Source organism: Gadus morhua, chromosome 5, assembly GCF_902167405.1.
Source record: "Gadus morhua chromosome 5, gadMor3.0, whole genome shotgun sequence".
Classification (NCBI taxonomy): domain Eukaryota; kingdom Metazoa; phylum Chordata; class Actinopteri; order Gadiformes; family Gadidae; genus Gadus; species Gadus morhua.
The window spans coordinates 10,497,394-10,512,393 of NC_044052.1; the positions used below are offsets into that span (position 1 = coordinate 10,497,394).

At 49.0% G+C, this 15,000-nt stretch overlaps 1 protein-coding gene across 1 annotated transcript in view; it reads right to left on the minus strand.

Moving 5' to 3' along the window:
• LOC115543879 (ryanodine receptor 3) overlaps positions 1-15,000 on the minus strand; it is a 130,604-nt gene that overhangs the window by 26,136 nt on the left and 89,468 nt on the right. Inside the window, 23 exon segments of the mRNA XM_030356534.1 lie at positions 402-494; positions 613-700; positions 1,028-1,268; positions 1,738-2,061; positions 3,014-3,144; positions 3,460-3,541; positions 4,000-4,238; positions 5,999-6,059; positions 6,346-6,395; positions 6,544-6,665; positions 6,755-6,822; positions 7,488-7,603; positions 7,931-8,054; positions 8,567-8,642; positions 8,776-8,838; positions 9,217-9,357; positions 9,685-9,774; positions 9,902-9,980; positions 10,316-10,479; positions 11,459-11,599; positions 11,857-11,947; positions 13,791-14,011; positions 14,427-14,596. Of these exon segments, the coding sequence (XP_030212394.1) occupies positions 402-494; positions 613-700; positions 1,028-1,268; positions 1,738-2,061; positions 3,014-3,144; positions 3,460-3,541; positions 4,000-4,238; positions 5,999-6,059; positions 6,346-6,395; positions 6,544-6,665; positions 6,755-6,822; positions 7,488-7,603; positions 7,931-8,054; positions 8,567-8,642; positions 8,776-8,838; positions 9,217-9,357; positions 9,685-9,774; positions 9,902-9,980; positions 10,316-10,479; positions 11,459-11,599; positions 11,857-11,947; positions 13,791-14,011; positions 14,427-14,596 (2,975 nt within the window).

The following is a 15,000-nucleotide window of genomic DNA, read 5'->3' on the forward strand; positions in this document are numbered from 1 at the left end:
ACAAGTAAAAAATAACATTTTTCAACAGCAGAAAACCCTGCATCCCAGACTCAAGCATTGTCCAGTGACACATCTACAAAAGTTTAGGTGGATGCTGAAAATCCATAACAGAACATCGCTTTCCTGTTTGCTTATAGAGTAACAAGCACTGAGGGCCTACAGAGACAAAGTGGAGTGGTTGGCTCAGAGGAACTACTCATTTCTAGAATCACACACACGCACACACACACACACACACGCAAAAATCCTGAGGTGTCATGGCTTCCACTTCACGCAGAACTAGCAGGGCTTTACTCTACTGCCGGTGAGAGTGATCCACTCGGGTTCTTAATCCAATAAAGTTTTAAAGAAGTTCACACCAGCTGGACTCTGAATCGGTGGGAACACAAGCTGAGGTCTACCTTAGACATCTTGGTCTTGTTATCCCCGGTCAGGAAGGACAGGTTGTTGATCTCGTTCTGCACCACAAAGTTCTGCTCCTCCCGTTTGAAGTTCTGCACAGAAGAAGGAGATTCCAAAAGTGCAAGGCAGCCGTCTGTTAGTCAGAGCCAGCTGCACTGGAAGCAGGCGTGCTGGGACTACTTAATGTGGTGTTTGTGAGTCACTACTCACGTGGGATTTGCACCACAGGATGAATATCTCTGCCACCATTCTGAAGAGCTCGTTGGAGTCCCGGTCCGGCTCTTTGAGCCACCGAGATCTACACGAGAAACGTTAAAAAACGCCATTCATAACCACACACACCCACGCAAACGCACACGCACACACACACACACACACAATGTCAATGTCATGAAAGAGAATCCATGTTACATATTGAAAGTAAATAGTTGATGTGGCTTTAAGTGAACAGCGTGAAGTGCAAACCATCAATCGCTGTAAACCACTCCACACCTCAACCATCCATTTTCTCATGTTTTCAGCTCTTAACATAAAAAAAGGGAATTATTCGAAATGAACAACAATAACCCAATTCCAATTAAGGCCAGTGAACCCGAAAAAACTACCCATCATGCCCCAGGCCCACCTGTTGTTGTCCACGTAGCGGATGAGCATGGGGTAGAAGGCGTACAGGTCCCGGCAGAGCACGGCGAACTCGTCCAGGATGAGCAGCTCGGCCTCCTGGGTGTCCCCCTTGCTGTCGGCCTTCAGCAGCTCCTCCTCGCCCACCACCTTCACCGTCTTCTTCTTCAGCTTGTCCAGCGTGGGCAGGAAGTGGCTCTTCAGCAGGTCGGCCCGCGCCTTGCTGATGATGGGCTGCACGTAGACTGAGGAAGGATGGGGACGTGGGTAGAGTGGTTAAGGGGTAAAGGGGGTTCAGGGGAATTCTGGTGAAGCCTTTGGATGGACGCGAGTCGTACATTCTGCGGCGTATGTACGCAACACTAGTTTGGCTTTTAGTTGTCTTGTCACTTCAGCCAGCATGACAATAAGGACGGTAAGTCATTAAGGTACAATGACAATGACAGAATATACGGGATCCCGCGATCATCAATAAAAATGAGATCCACTTTCAATCATTTACATTTGCATATATATACGACGATATACGATTTTGTGTATAACGAAGATATATTAATATTTCGTTGAACCTCCTATTTTGAATTTATAACCTTTTTTTTTTTTTTTTTTGGAAAACTGGAGAATTCTGGGAGAAATCTCCACACGACCCTATCACACGCCTCCCCGGTTCCACCCCTCTCACCCCCCCCCCCCCCCCCTCCCCCCATCCCATACCGGCGATCCTCTTCATCCAGGACGCCTCGTCGATGCCCAGGTTGCTGTTGAGGATCTTCAGGATGTTCCCCAGCAGCAGGCTGAGGTGCTCCGAGGTGACGGTGGTGCAGCAGAGGCAGCCCCCGCTGGCCGGCTGGTTCTCGGGCCCCCGCTCCCACCAGTACGACAGGTAGTTGCAGAGCATGGGCAGCACCACCTCGATGACGTGGGGCATCTCCGTGTAGCGGGCGCCCGACTCGGCCATGTCGTTGATGTCCTTCATCAGGCCCGCCAGGCGGGGCATCTCGGGACACATGTCCTCCACCGAGTCGGGCATGCCGTGGTCTGGACACACACGCACGCACACACGCACACACACACACACACGCACACACACGCACACACGCACAGGAAACTTAAAGGTCAACATGGGTTTCATTTTAGTAGCATAGTATATCATAGTGTCAACGTCATTGATTTTGAATTCCCAATATCAGCACAACGTCAGCATTAAAGAGATACAAGGGACATCTAAAGCACATTTATTATGGTGGATCTATCTGTAATGTTTTTATATTTCTATATCATATATTAATCCCCCTAAAGAATCTTTATATTTTATTTAAATTCAATGTTGATATATATATATTTATAAATATATATATATATAGCATATATATTTAAAAAAAAAAAAACGGCTTGATCTCATAATCACAACAAAACAAGTGACCCACGTGTCAGGACTCCTCCACCCCCTCATTCCCTCTAACGCTGGGGTGCTCTTCCTCACTGGCCCCTCTCCGGCCCTCCCTCTGGCCCCTCTCTGGCCCCTCTCTGGCCCTCCCTCTGGCCCCTCTCCGGCCCTCCCTCTGGCCCTCCCTCTGGCCCCTCTCTGGCCCCTCTCTGGCCCTCCCTCTGGCCCCTCTCCGGCCCTCCCTCTGGCCCCTCTCCGGCCCTCCCTTTGGCCCCTCTCCGGCCCTCCCTCTGGCCCCTCTCCGGCCCTCCCTCTGGCCCCTCTCCGCTCCTCTGTGGCCCCTCTCCGCTCCTCTGTGGCCCCTCTCCGGCCCTCCCTCTGGCCCCTCTCCGGCCCTCCCTTTGGCCCCTCACTGGCCCCTCTGCGGCCCTCCCTCCGGCCCTCCCTCTGGCCCCTCTCCGGCCCTCCCTCTGGCCCCTCTCCGGCCCTCCCTCCGGCCCTCCCTTCGGCCCTCCCAATGGCCCCACTCCGGCCCTCCCTTTGGCCCCTCACTGGCCCCTCTCAGGCCCTCCCTTTGCCCCTGACGCTGGCTGCCCGACTTACTGGCTCGCTCCCGGACCGACTTGGTGTTGAACACGGAGCAGGGGTTGTAGGCGTTCAGCTGGGGCTCCAGGAAGGCCACGGGCAGCGCCCCCGCCAGGGTGGCCAGGCACTCCCCCAGGGCCGGCAGCTGCCTGGTGGGAGGGGGGAGGGATGGGGGTAGGGGGGGATGGAGGTGAGGAACAGAAGAATTAACAGGGCTTCTTTGCAGCCATCATATCAGGAACAATCATTTGTAAAAAAGGATTATATTGTTTTAGGAAAACCTGCTTATATTGTCATAATATTACTAATGTAATTCGGAGAAGTTACCCGGTGTATAAATATTGTTATGATAAAGATAGCGCTAATTGCTGACAATTTGTATAATTTTATGGTTTCGATTTTATTGCTTATGAATGTTAAATAAACAAATACAAAGTCAAACTCATAAACACAATGTGTGGTACCTTTCCACGTAGATGTTCTTCCCCGTGCCCAGGGCGTAGAGGCTGTTCAGGATCCGATAGCAGGACACCTGCAGGTCATCCACTGTGGCACAATCAAACAACACGCATCAAGCCCCCGGACACCACAGAAACACCTCCCTTCAGGTCCCGCAAAAGAGTGAAGAATTCACCCAGACTCTGTACAACCACCCCGCCCATCCCCTCCTATCCATCTTACACACTTATTGTATGTTGTACGTCCTGAAACTTAATGTACGCAGTTATTGTATGTTGTACGTCCTGGCACTTAATGTACACACTTGTTGTGTGTATTGTATCTTACAACTTATTGTGCTGCATTTGTTTTATACGGGGAATGGGTTACCTGACAATTGTTAGTGCTTTGCACTTGGTTCTATGAAAATCCTTACTGTACCGACAGTGATATATTGTTGTTTCTCTTTCTTCTGACAAATGTACTGCCTGGAAGTCGCTTTGGCTAAAAGCGTCTGCTGAATGCCCTACATGTCAAAGTAAACATCTCCACGCCTCTGAACTCACGGAGCAGGTCCACGCCGAAGTGGTGCTGGGTGATGTGCTGGAAGAGGGCCGTGAGGATGGGCAGCAGCGCCACCGTGGTGTAGTTGATGTTCTGCGACACGCCCTTCATCTGCGAGCGCGAGTGCGTGAACTTCCCCAGCTTGAGGTTCTCGAACGTCTTCTCCAGGTCCTCGGCCGCGTTCTCGAAGAACGTCCGGAGGCCCGCCTTCACTGGTTCTGAGCCAGACTTCATCACCGTCCTGCAGGGGGAGGTGAGTGGAGATGAGCCACCGGGACGAGGGGGGATGGGTGTGTGGGTGGGGGTCTACAAGTGGGCCGGTGTACAGCGATTAGACCTCTCCCCTCCCCTGGTCCTGTCAGATGACATGCACTGATTCCAGTATTGTGCATGAATACACCAAAAGAGCGGCATTCATTGCTGGTGCTCATATATTAGTGAACGGTGAACTGAACGTTCCCACTTGCAGCTACTAAACGAATGCTTGCTCATGCACTGGCGGCTGTGGTTAGCTTTGTTCTTCACTTTCTGCATAATATGAACCATAAAACATATACTTGCATCGTTTTTTCTTGGCTTTTAAAGTAATCTTTTAAAATGATGATGATTGTCATGTGAACTATGAACATGAACTAGTTCATTTTAATCTGTGTGAACTGAACATTGAGCTATCTTTTGTGAAGTGTGAACTTGCACAACACTGACCGATTCCTCCTATGGCTGTTGGAGTGGCTCCAAAGAGAACGAGTTTAAAAGCGTGGGCATAATACACCCCATAAACATCTGAATAAAACGCAGCACTGCAACGGATCGGAGACGAATCGGAGACGGTGTGTTTGGTTTGTGTATCTTGTTTTTTACCTGTGGCGGTTTTCATTTTTGGCATGGCATTTCACATTGCGTAACATCCCATAATGAGCGCTGCTGCCGCTTAACTTAGCCCCTTACGCAGCGCCACGGGAACGAGGACGTCAGAGGCAGCTCCCATGGATGCAGCTGTTGGCACGGCGACGCTGGCCGCACGCTTTGGTACACTTGCATGATTTAACCACGTCACAAACTTGTGCGTTACATTAACACACAGAGCACGGCGTCCGCTCACGGAGAACAACAGACGCCTGCAGCCAGAATGCACACACGTACTAAGCAGGCTCTGGCCTTGTTTGGAGACCATAGGGGATCTGTGTTAATGTCAGCATCTCCCACGCGTCCCACTAACCCAGAACAGGGTGTGGAGTGCCTAGAGGCCAAAGACCCTCCACAAGGAAGATAGGGGAACGGTACCATGGACAACAGCCTTTCCCCGAAAGGCAAGCACTTAGAGAAGTCCTGGAGAATCGGTAGTACCCACCACACCTGCTGCATAGCTACCAATGGGGAACACCTGCCGGCCATGAGGCACGAAGAGAGTGGGCCAGCTATAAAGGGAGAGAGAACCTCTCCCCGCGAGGAAGGATTGTGGCAACTTCCCCTAATATGGTGAGGGGTAAGCGGCCAGTGGCACTTAAGAGGAACCCCCTACGAGAGCGGAGACACTAGGAGAGAGAGACTTATTGTGTGTGCTGACTACTGTCTCTCACCCCTGTTTCTTTTTGTCGTCCACCCAGACTCCAGTCTACCCTGAAGGTCTCCCAGGAAACCTACCCTGGACCGGGAAGAATTTACGTTGGACTTCACCCTCTCCCTTGCCCTCACTGTTTTAAATAAAGCCCCTTTGTTACTGTTGCCAAAAACCAAAGCCGACCTTGTCTCAGTCAAACGGCCACAAGGGCCTCTTTTCTTAACACGCTAGCCGCCTCACTTTATGATCGTAGTTCTATCAGAGCTTTTGTTTATGACGTTAACATTAGGTCATTTTGCCCGGTAGCTTTTAATCAAAGCAAATCAAAAATGGGATTAACCAAAGCATACATCAGTAGTAAGTAAAGCGAACGCCAGGAGGTGAACAGACAAGACCCGCTGGGGATGACCTTCAAACTCGTCAGGCAATATGGTTCTCACCTGGTGTCCAAAGTATGTGCCAAGATATGGAGACAGCTGACCATGGTGGTGGAGTCACTACCTATAGTATACAGACACGTGCAAATACACACACACGCGCACAGTCACAAACACACACAGACGCACAGAAAAAACATGAGGAAGGATCAAGGAGACAGATTAAGGACAGATAAATCTCACAAATACCTTCTCTACATCTAAATACATACAACATAAAATCAAAGCCATTGTTTAAAAGGGTTTAAGTCCCACATGATCACACCTTACACATGCACACACACACACACACAGAAACACTTGATGCATGCACACACAGACACTGCCCAAAGAGGAATTAGCGGTCTTACCAAAGAGGGAAATCCTATGTCTCACAAGAGCTGCTAACTTACAGAACAGGCTGAAAGAGTAGAGGAACAGAGGGGACGGAAGACGAAGGAGACAAAGAAGAGGGAGAAAACACTGAATTCAGGAGGCACAGCGACAGAGAGGTTTGTCAAAGTGTGTGTTGTCAGAGTTTGGCAGAGGGGAGTGGGCGACCGGGGTACCTGGTGACCATTTCCTTCTCCTTGTTGGAGGCGTAGCCGCTGCTGCTCAGGTTCTTATTGGGCGAGGAGAGGAAGTAGAGCGAGTGGTTCTTGAAGTACTGGTCGATGAGAGGGAGGAGGACCTGGGATAGGACGAAGAGGTGATGAAGGCGGGACGTCCGATTGAGTGACACCGTGTTTCCTTGTGTTTGTTGGTAGGGTTCAGACTCACTTTGGCAAAGAACTTGATCTCCTGCTCATGAGGGGACCTGTCGGTTTTTCCACTGATGGCCATGGACTCTAGAGTTAGAACGTGGTTTATAATATTTATATTAATCATCAACAACTTGGAAAATCATCTTCATCCAAATGAACATGCCATCGTCATCATTATCGTCATTATTGTTCATGACATCATCTTCATGTCCATCATCATCAACACCATCGTCATCATCGTCACCAGCATTATCATCACCACAATCATCATGACCACCATCATTATCCCTATCATCACCGTCACCATTCCCATCATCCCACTATTATCACAAGGGGCTGGACAAAATATCGATACGGCAATATATCTTCGCTCTTTATTTTCCGATATGAGAATCGATACGCTGGCACAGAATATATATATATATTTTATACCCATTAATTTTCCATTTTTTACATATTTTTTAAGACGTGTAACTGAAAAACTAATTTAGCCCATGAATAAAGACAAAGATACATCACTTTATCACCTATCATGATGAATCGTTATAGGATTGTCTAACAATATATAGATTATCGCAGAATTGCTGTATCGCGATATTATGGGTTCCGTGGACCATGTCTCGCGTATCGTACTGTATCGGTAGATAACCCGTGGTTCCCTTCCCTTATTATCACTATCCCCCTATCACAGTGTTTTCTGGGGTCCCTGGAGAGAAAACCACTTGGGGCGCCAGGGGGGGGCTTCCTACCCAGGTGGGCGATGAACTCGTGGGCCGAGTCCACGTACTTCAGCAGCTTCTTGAGGAACTTGTATGCAAACCTCTTCTCCATCGACGACGAGTCCTGCTCCATGTCCTTCATGCCTCTGCCACGCGCACACACATGCGCGCGCACACACACACATAAGCAAACACACACACACAAGCAAACGCACAAACACACAAACAAGAATAGACATTTTGATGTTAATGCATGAAATGTTATAATGTTGATATAATAATGCAAAAAATCGACTGAAAAATAACTATACTATCCTCAATAAAAAAAAAGTGGTAAAGCGGATTTTAATTGAGAAGGGAAATTGGAGTCCTGGGTTTTGAGCCAAATCAATAACATGGAGCAGGAATTCTACTTTCACAGCGGGCAAGCGGGTATGAGGAGCTGCAGCAAGTCAAACGGAGAAACAATTAACCTTGTGGTGACGTAGCCATTGATCTGCAGGAAGCGGAACAGATCCTGGGCCTTCTCTCGATCCCGCGCCTTCTCCTTCGCCGTCAGCGTGTCGTAGGGTACCAGCAGAGGGTGTGTTCCCCCACCTGAACACACACACACACACACACACACACACACACACACACACACACACACACACACACACACACACACACACACACACACACACACACACACACACAGCAGGCGGTCATGCTCAGTGACTGAGCATCGGTCATGGCTGACTGAATACAGCTATTTCCTGAATGTCTCTATCTGACAGCAGCGGCTTTAGTGGAATCCTTTGCTACTCTGATCTCTGAAACACACACACATGCGCTCACACACACACACACCCACACTCACACACGCCATACTCAAATTCACAAAAAAACGTAATCCCCTTCTATGTGTGTGCATGTGTGAGTGTTTGTGTGTGTGGTTGTATGTGTGTGCGTGTTTGTGTGTGCGTGTGTGTGTGTTAGTGTGTGATTGCACATGTGTGTGTGTATGTGTGCATATGTCTGATTGTGTGTGTGCATATGTGCTTGTGTGTGTGAGTTCGCGTGTGTATGTGTGTGTGTCCCAGGTGGGATCAACCACACTAGGGAGTCACCTTTGCTTCCAAGGTCACTCTTTTTCTTCTTCGCCCAGATGTTATGATAATTCTCCGCCAGCACATCCACCATGCCCTTGGGAAACACATACACAGTGTCACACCATTATTACCATGATTATGCATGCATGGGATAACCATAATGAACATAGCCTTAAGAGACAGATATATAGATAACACTCATCAGCTCAATGTATAGAGATAATCACCTGCAAGTCTCTGGACAGCACCACGTTGCTTGTGTCTATTGGAGTTGGGTTAAAACCGTTTGCCTGTAAATGTTCCAAACATAAAAATGTGTGTCCAGTAAGTGGATTATTTCATAGTATTCCTCTCAGTTCTTTTCTTTGTCTTCTCGCTAGCCTCATAGCATAATTTCCTAAGTCATATTTTGGCCACATTGTTATATCTAACCTAACTCTCCTCTCCTAACGCAGCTGATTCACTGAGCCTCTGTGGCTCTATCCTAAGCCAATCAGACTGTTTCTTACATTCCATAAGCTCTATCCGCCTAAGTCTTCTATTTGTCTCAGTCATTTTTTAAATACGAGATTAATCGTAAACTATGACTTAGGCAACTATACTGTGAGGCTGACAAATACACCGTTGAGGAATATGCAGTCAATTTCGGGCGTTGCTATCGACCCAACCTGGGATGCCTGGGAGATTTTGCGCATCTTCTCGCTCTGTTGAGACATGCTCTCTCCATCCTTGGAGCGGTCCACCACCCAGCCCATGGCCAGCATGCTCCTGAGGGTGTCTCTGATGGGCCAGCGGTAGATGTCCTTCTCCTGGGGTCAGCAGACGAGGACCGTATTATCCATCAAGCATTATATTTAAAACAATTTCAATTTGGGACATAAACTGACTTCTTATGTCAAAGTGGTCGACAAACACCGAGGATGATTGTGTTCATTTTCCTTCTTATTGATCCATGTTAAACTGTTTCTATCATTGCTTATAGAAATCAATACATTTGTATATATTTCTATGTTCATATTTCTTATATTAAGTTTTTCTAAATATTGATCGTGCAGAATCCTGAACAATCCAGCTTTTACGTCATTCCTGATCCTATTCCACTCTTCTTCTAGGGAGGACATTTCTGCTCACTGCACCTTCTCTGTCAGGCCCTTGTACATCCTGAGCTGGGGGTGAGTCTTGGCCTTCTCATCCACACACTCTCCATACTTCCACCCCAGCAACACCTGGAGGGGACCGAGGGGAAGGGGGTTGCAGTTTAACATTTGAACCACCAGAGGGCGTATCATGCTATGGGATTTTACAACCAAAGGAAAAGGCCGAACAACTGATGGCACAATGGTAGAGACTAACCTTTTCGGCTGACCATTTATCATGGGAATGCTCAGCATACTTGTTGGCAAAGTACTCCAGCTTGTCGGTTAGCGATATGCTAGGAAAGGTAAACGCGTGACATTTAAACCTCAAGGCTACATTAATCCATCCTAGCATGCTTGAAATCCAAGTGAGGCTCCAGAACCACAAGACAGTCAATCAAACTAATAAAGTCTATGGCACTTAAAGAGGAGTTACTGTATTGCTCTCGTCATACCAAAGTTGGATGATATACACACACGCACATACGGACACACACACGCAGCACACACACGTGCACATACACACTTGCACTCACAAACACAGAGACACACACAGATGTATGTGCACGCAAACACGCACACGCACACACGCAAACGCACACACGCGCGCATGTTGTAAATTGGGACCTACTTGGATGTATTGATCGGCTTGGGGTCAAAGTTGCCGTGGGCGTCGACGGAGGCGGGCTTCTCCACGTTGGTGTTAATGGAGGCATCCACATAGTCGGGGGGGAGAGCCCCTGAGATGGCGCTGAGGCAGGGCATGGCCATCTTGAACAGCTCAGAGTCATACTTCTATGCAGAAAATGAATGAGGTAAGTAGCAGTCCAAAATGTATAAAAGGGTCTAAAAAATATACACATTTATTTATCAGAATCAATGTGAATTAATGGAGCAAATTTAAGTACACCATTCAACGCTTCTGTATGCAATTTGAGAGAGAATTTGATTTAATCAATTCAATCGAATTAAATGAAACATTAATCTTTTATTGCGATCTGCATCCATGGGAAACTGAAGCGCCGTTGCACGACTTGGGAGCACTGATGTGGTGAGAACGGGGGTATTGAGGGATTCCGGGGTCCCTGCAGAGACCAGGGACTAATGTGGGATCCTCTTAAGAGAGCTGGGGCCCAAGAGCACCCCAGGCTCAGATCAATGAGGGTGAGGGGGGGGGGACTGGGCTAATATTGATGTTTTCTAGCTCCCGCTCGGCACCGCCTCGCTCTCACCGATGTGCATTAAACGGATTGTGCCGCACCTACCAGTCTTCGTTAGGAGGACATCTCAACGCCGCGTGAAGGAGAGCGCCGTCCGCTAACGTTAGCGTTGCTAGGTAGCCACGCCGCATAGGGCTACATCGATTTGAGCCTGAACCGACGTTCACACCGTGCAAGTTGTGTCAGCGTGTCAGATAGAAATAATAATATATATTTCACTGTTGATGGTATAATAGGAATTACATTATAAAAATATGTTCGATTCCACTTAGGAAAATTATGTTTCTTTTAATGGGATTACCCACTCTGATGAAGCTTTCGGGGACAAGGCAGTGAGAAGAAAAGCATTCACCAGTCAAATTCAATACAATACTACGAGTTACCATTCAAGGACAACCCCAGAAGAGAGCCCCCCACCGTCGACCTCAGCCACACTCCACACACTGTGTGATCAGAGCGGAGAACACTTCATTAAAAGCGGTCCTCATCTCCCTCTGATGGCTTAACATGAACCTTCCCCCCACGAGAAGAGAGAGAAGGCATGAACCCCTCACCCTCTGGGACAGCGAATCAAACACGCCCCAGAAGATCTTCTTGGTGAGGAGCAGCTCTTCGTCCGAGGCCATTCCGTAGCTGCCCCAGCCCGAAGGCAGGCAGTAGTACTTCCAGTTCTGCTCGTAGTGATTGGTCAGCAGCTGGGAGTTGGGGGGGGAGAGGGCAAAGGTGAGCACATTCAGAGTCAAAGACACTCGCTGGTATTCATTTAGTCATTTGTCATTTGACACACAAAAAGAGAGAGAGACATACTGATCAGACATTAGTGTGACTGTGTGTGTGTGCGAGTGAGCGAGTGCATGCGTGCGTGCGTGCGTGCGTGAGTGAGTGAGTATGTGAGTGTGTGAGTATGTGATTGAGTGTGAGTGTGTGCGCAGGCTGGCGTTCTGGGCCCTACCCTGAGAGGCATCTTGCAGTACTCGGTCAGCAAGGGCACGTCAAACACCAGCCTCCTCAGCAGCTGCTGCAGCATGGAGGGGCGGAGGTATCTGTAGGGTGACCAATACAGGGAATTAACAGATAGAGGGAGAGCAGGATGTAGAATTGACCAATAGAGAGAGAGTATGATATGGAATTAACAAATAGAGAGATGGTAGGATGTGGGCAACCAATAGAGAGAGAGTTTGATTGGGGAGAACCAATAGAGACAGTAGGATGTAGGAGACCCAATAGAGAGACTGTATGATGTAGGAGACCCAGTAGAGAGACAGTATGATGGGGAGAACCAATCGAGAGACAGTAGGATGTAGGAGACCCAATAGAGAGACTGTATGATGTAGGAGACCCAGTAGAGAGACAGTAGGATGTAGGAGAACCAATCGAGAGACAGTAGGATGTAGGAGACCTAATAGAGACAATAGGATGTAGGAGACCCAATAGAGAGACATTATGATGGGGAGAACCAATAGAGAGACAGTAGGATGTCTTTATGACAACAGCCTCTTCATACACAAACCAATTTGGCCTCAGTCTCGTCTGATGGCATTTAACGACGGGGATATTTTTAGCACAATAAGAGGCCCTTGAGCGTGCTAACCTGACATTAGGAAGGGGATATAAAAAATCCTCCCATGTTTCTCCCACTCCCAGAACGGCAATGCTGTTTCTATTTTTAGCTCAACTTCTGGAGCTTCTCCGAAAGACGAAAAATATTTTGAGAGTTAACACGTGTATTCCTAAGGCAGCCGCTCTACACGATGTCTGTTCAAAACCTTGACACATACTTTCTTCAAGAACCTTGGTTTCCGGAGAAGATATCTGAGCTTTAGTATACGGTACAAGCGTTAACGTTAACGTTCGCCGTTCACCAACAGACCCCCACCGCAGGCGACATGATCGCTCAAAGCAAACACAACGCGAAAGAAAGAAAGTGAAACGCCCTGTTCACCCAGATGAGAGCTCTTCTGCTTTCAGATGACACAGCTCCGCACAACGAGACACCCACGTGGGGGGTGTCTCCGTAGGGGGTACAGCGCGGTTGGGTTAGTCATGAGTGGGCGGCATGTTGCTCAGGAGGTAAAGCGGGTCGGCTGGTAGCTGGGAGGCTGCTATTTCGATCCCCGGATCCCCAGTGTCGAGGTTGTCCCTTAGCAAGAAGACACCACACCCTAACTGCTCCCGAGGAGCTGGCTGTCGCCTTGCGTGGTTGTCACCGCCGTCGGTGTGTGAATGTGTGCATGAACGGCCGAATGTAAGGCAATATTGTAAAGCACTTTGAGTGGCCAGTGGTTAGAAAATCACCACATGGGGCGCCCCGTTGGCTCACCGGGGAGGGCGCGTACCATTAGGGCTGGGTAAAAATACTGATTCATCAATGCACTGCAATTTATTTGTTCTCGATTCAATTTTGCGATTTTTTGGAAATCTATTATTTCCAAAAAAAGAAAAAAAGTAAAAAAAGAAGCATACTCATTGTAATCTAGCGAGTATGCCTAAATGTACAGGCCCTTTTACATTTGTCCATGCTATGATTATTACTTTTATGCTGCAAGTTTAGCTCAGGAACAATACTATGCAATTCCCTTTTTGCTAGTTAAAGCACAATGAAATTGTTAATTCTAAATAATATTTAGGTATTTTTGTCATCTGCATGTATTATTGAATCGATATCGAAGCAATTGGATCAATATCAAATCAAAATCGAATCGAATCAAGACCTAAAGAATCAAATTGAATTGAATTGTGAGGTAGCTGGCAATGCCCAGCCCCACGTACCCTTAAGGTACAGTCCTAATAGCAGTTGACTCCTCCCCTCTATCTCCCATTCCTTCCTGTCTATTCCACTCTATCATAAAGCATAAAAAGCGTAGTCGGTTCCACGGAGCTGCGTACTTGCAGACGGCCAGCAGGCACTCCTCGATGGCGTCTCGCTGGGCCTTGGTGAGCGAGCGGCCCTTGGACAGGCGGTAGACGGTGTGCAGGGTGGAGTCCACCAGGGCGGCGTAGTGCTCGGTGCCGGCGAACAGCGGGGCGCAGCGGGTGAGCAGCGGCAGCATGGCCGAGCCGATGTAGCGGTTCATGGCCAGCGCCGACTCGCTGGTCCGGAGACCCTCCTGCAGAGGGGAAGGGGCGAGGTCAGGGGGACTGGGGAGGGGGGACGCGGTGGAGCTTTGGGATGCACGCGTCGCGTTGCATCCGGCAGACACCCACGGTTCATTGGGTTGAATCAATGCAGTTGATCGATGTAGAACTGATGACTTTTTGGGAAAAATAATAATGTAAAAAAAGGCTCAGGAATGTCAATGTACACATACACACACACACGCGCACACACAAAGGCTTATTCATTCGCTCACTTAACCAGAAAACATCGCTACAATCTCTTTCAAACTCATGTCATTTGACCAATGCTCCATCCTTAAAGTCGCATCTTCTGCAACCGTCATATTTGAAAGTTATAAGAGAGCGCGGACCGCTGGTATCTGTTTGGGAAGGGGGAGGACCAGGGGGGGGGGGGTTGCTACGCACCGCGTCCAGGAAGGCGGAGGCTCGGAGGTCCGGCAGGAAGCCCACCTCCAGCAGGTGGAGCAGGAAGCCCTGCTCCTCCACGCCGTACACCCGGTCCAGGAACAGCACCATGGGCGCTTTGTGGTCGGGCTGGAAGCAGGCCGACATGTCCGGCTCGGTGACAGACCCGTCTTGGGGGAGGGGGGGCGAAGCGAAGGGGGGGGGGGGGGGGGTGAAAAAACAGAGCACATTACAATAAACAGTTCTTTTTCCACTTTATACATCTCCTGCTTTGGCATTCAGCCAGCAGTGTATCCGAGCCGCATACCAACACCGAGATGCTGAAATGTTAATAAATGGTTGCGTTCCAACACTTAATCTCCGTCAACGCCCATCGCACCCCAACCGCGTTACAACCGAGACGAAGAACCGAAGAACCCCGACAACTCCTCTCCCTCGTCCCTGGGACCCTGTGGTCCCCAGCAGCGTGGCAGGGGGGGGCTCGGGGGCCTGGTGGGACGTGGGGGCTCGGTGGGCTGGGGGGGAGCAGAGGGCTCGGTGGCCTTGTGGGGGGGCCGGGGGGCTTGGTGGGCTG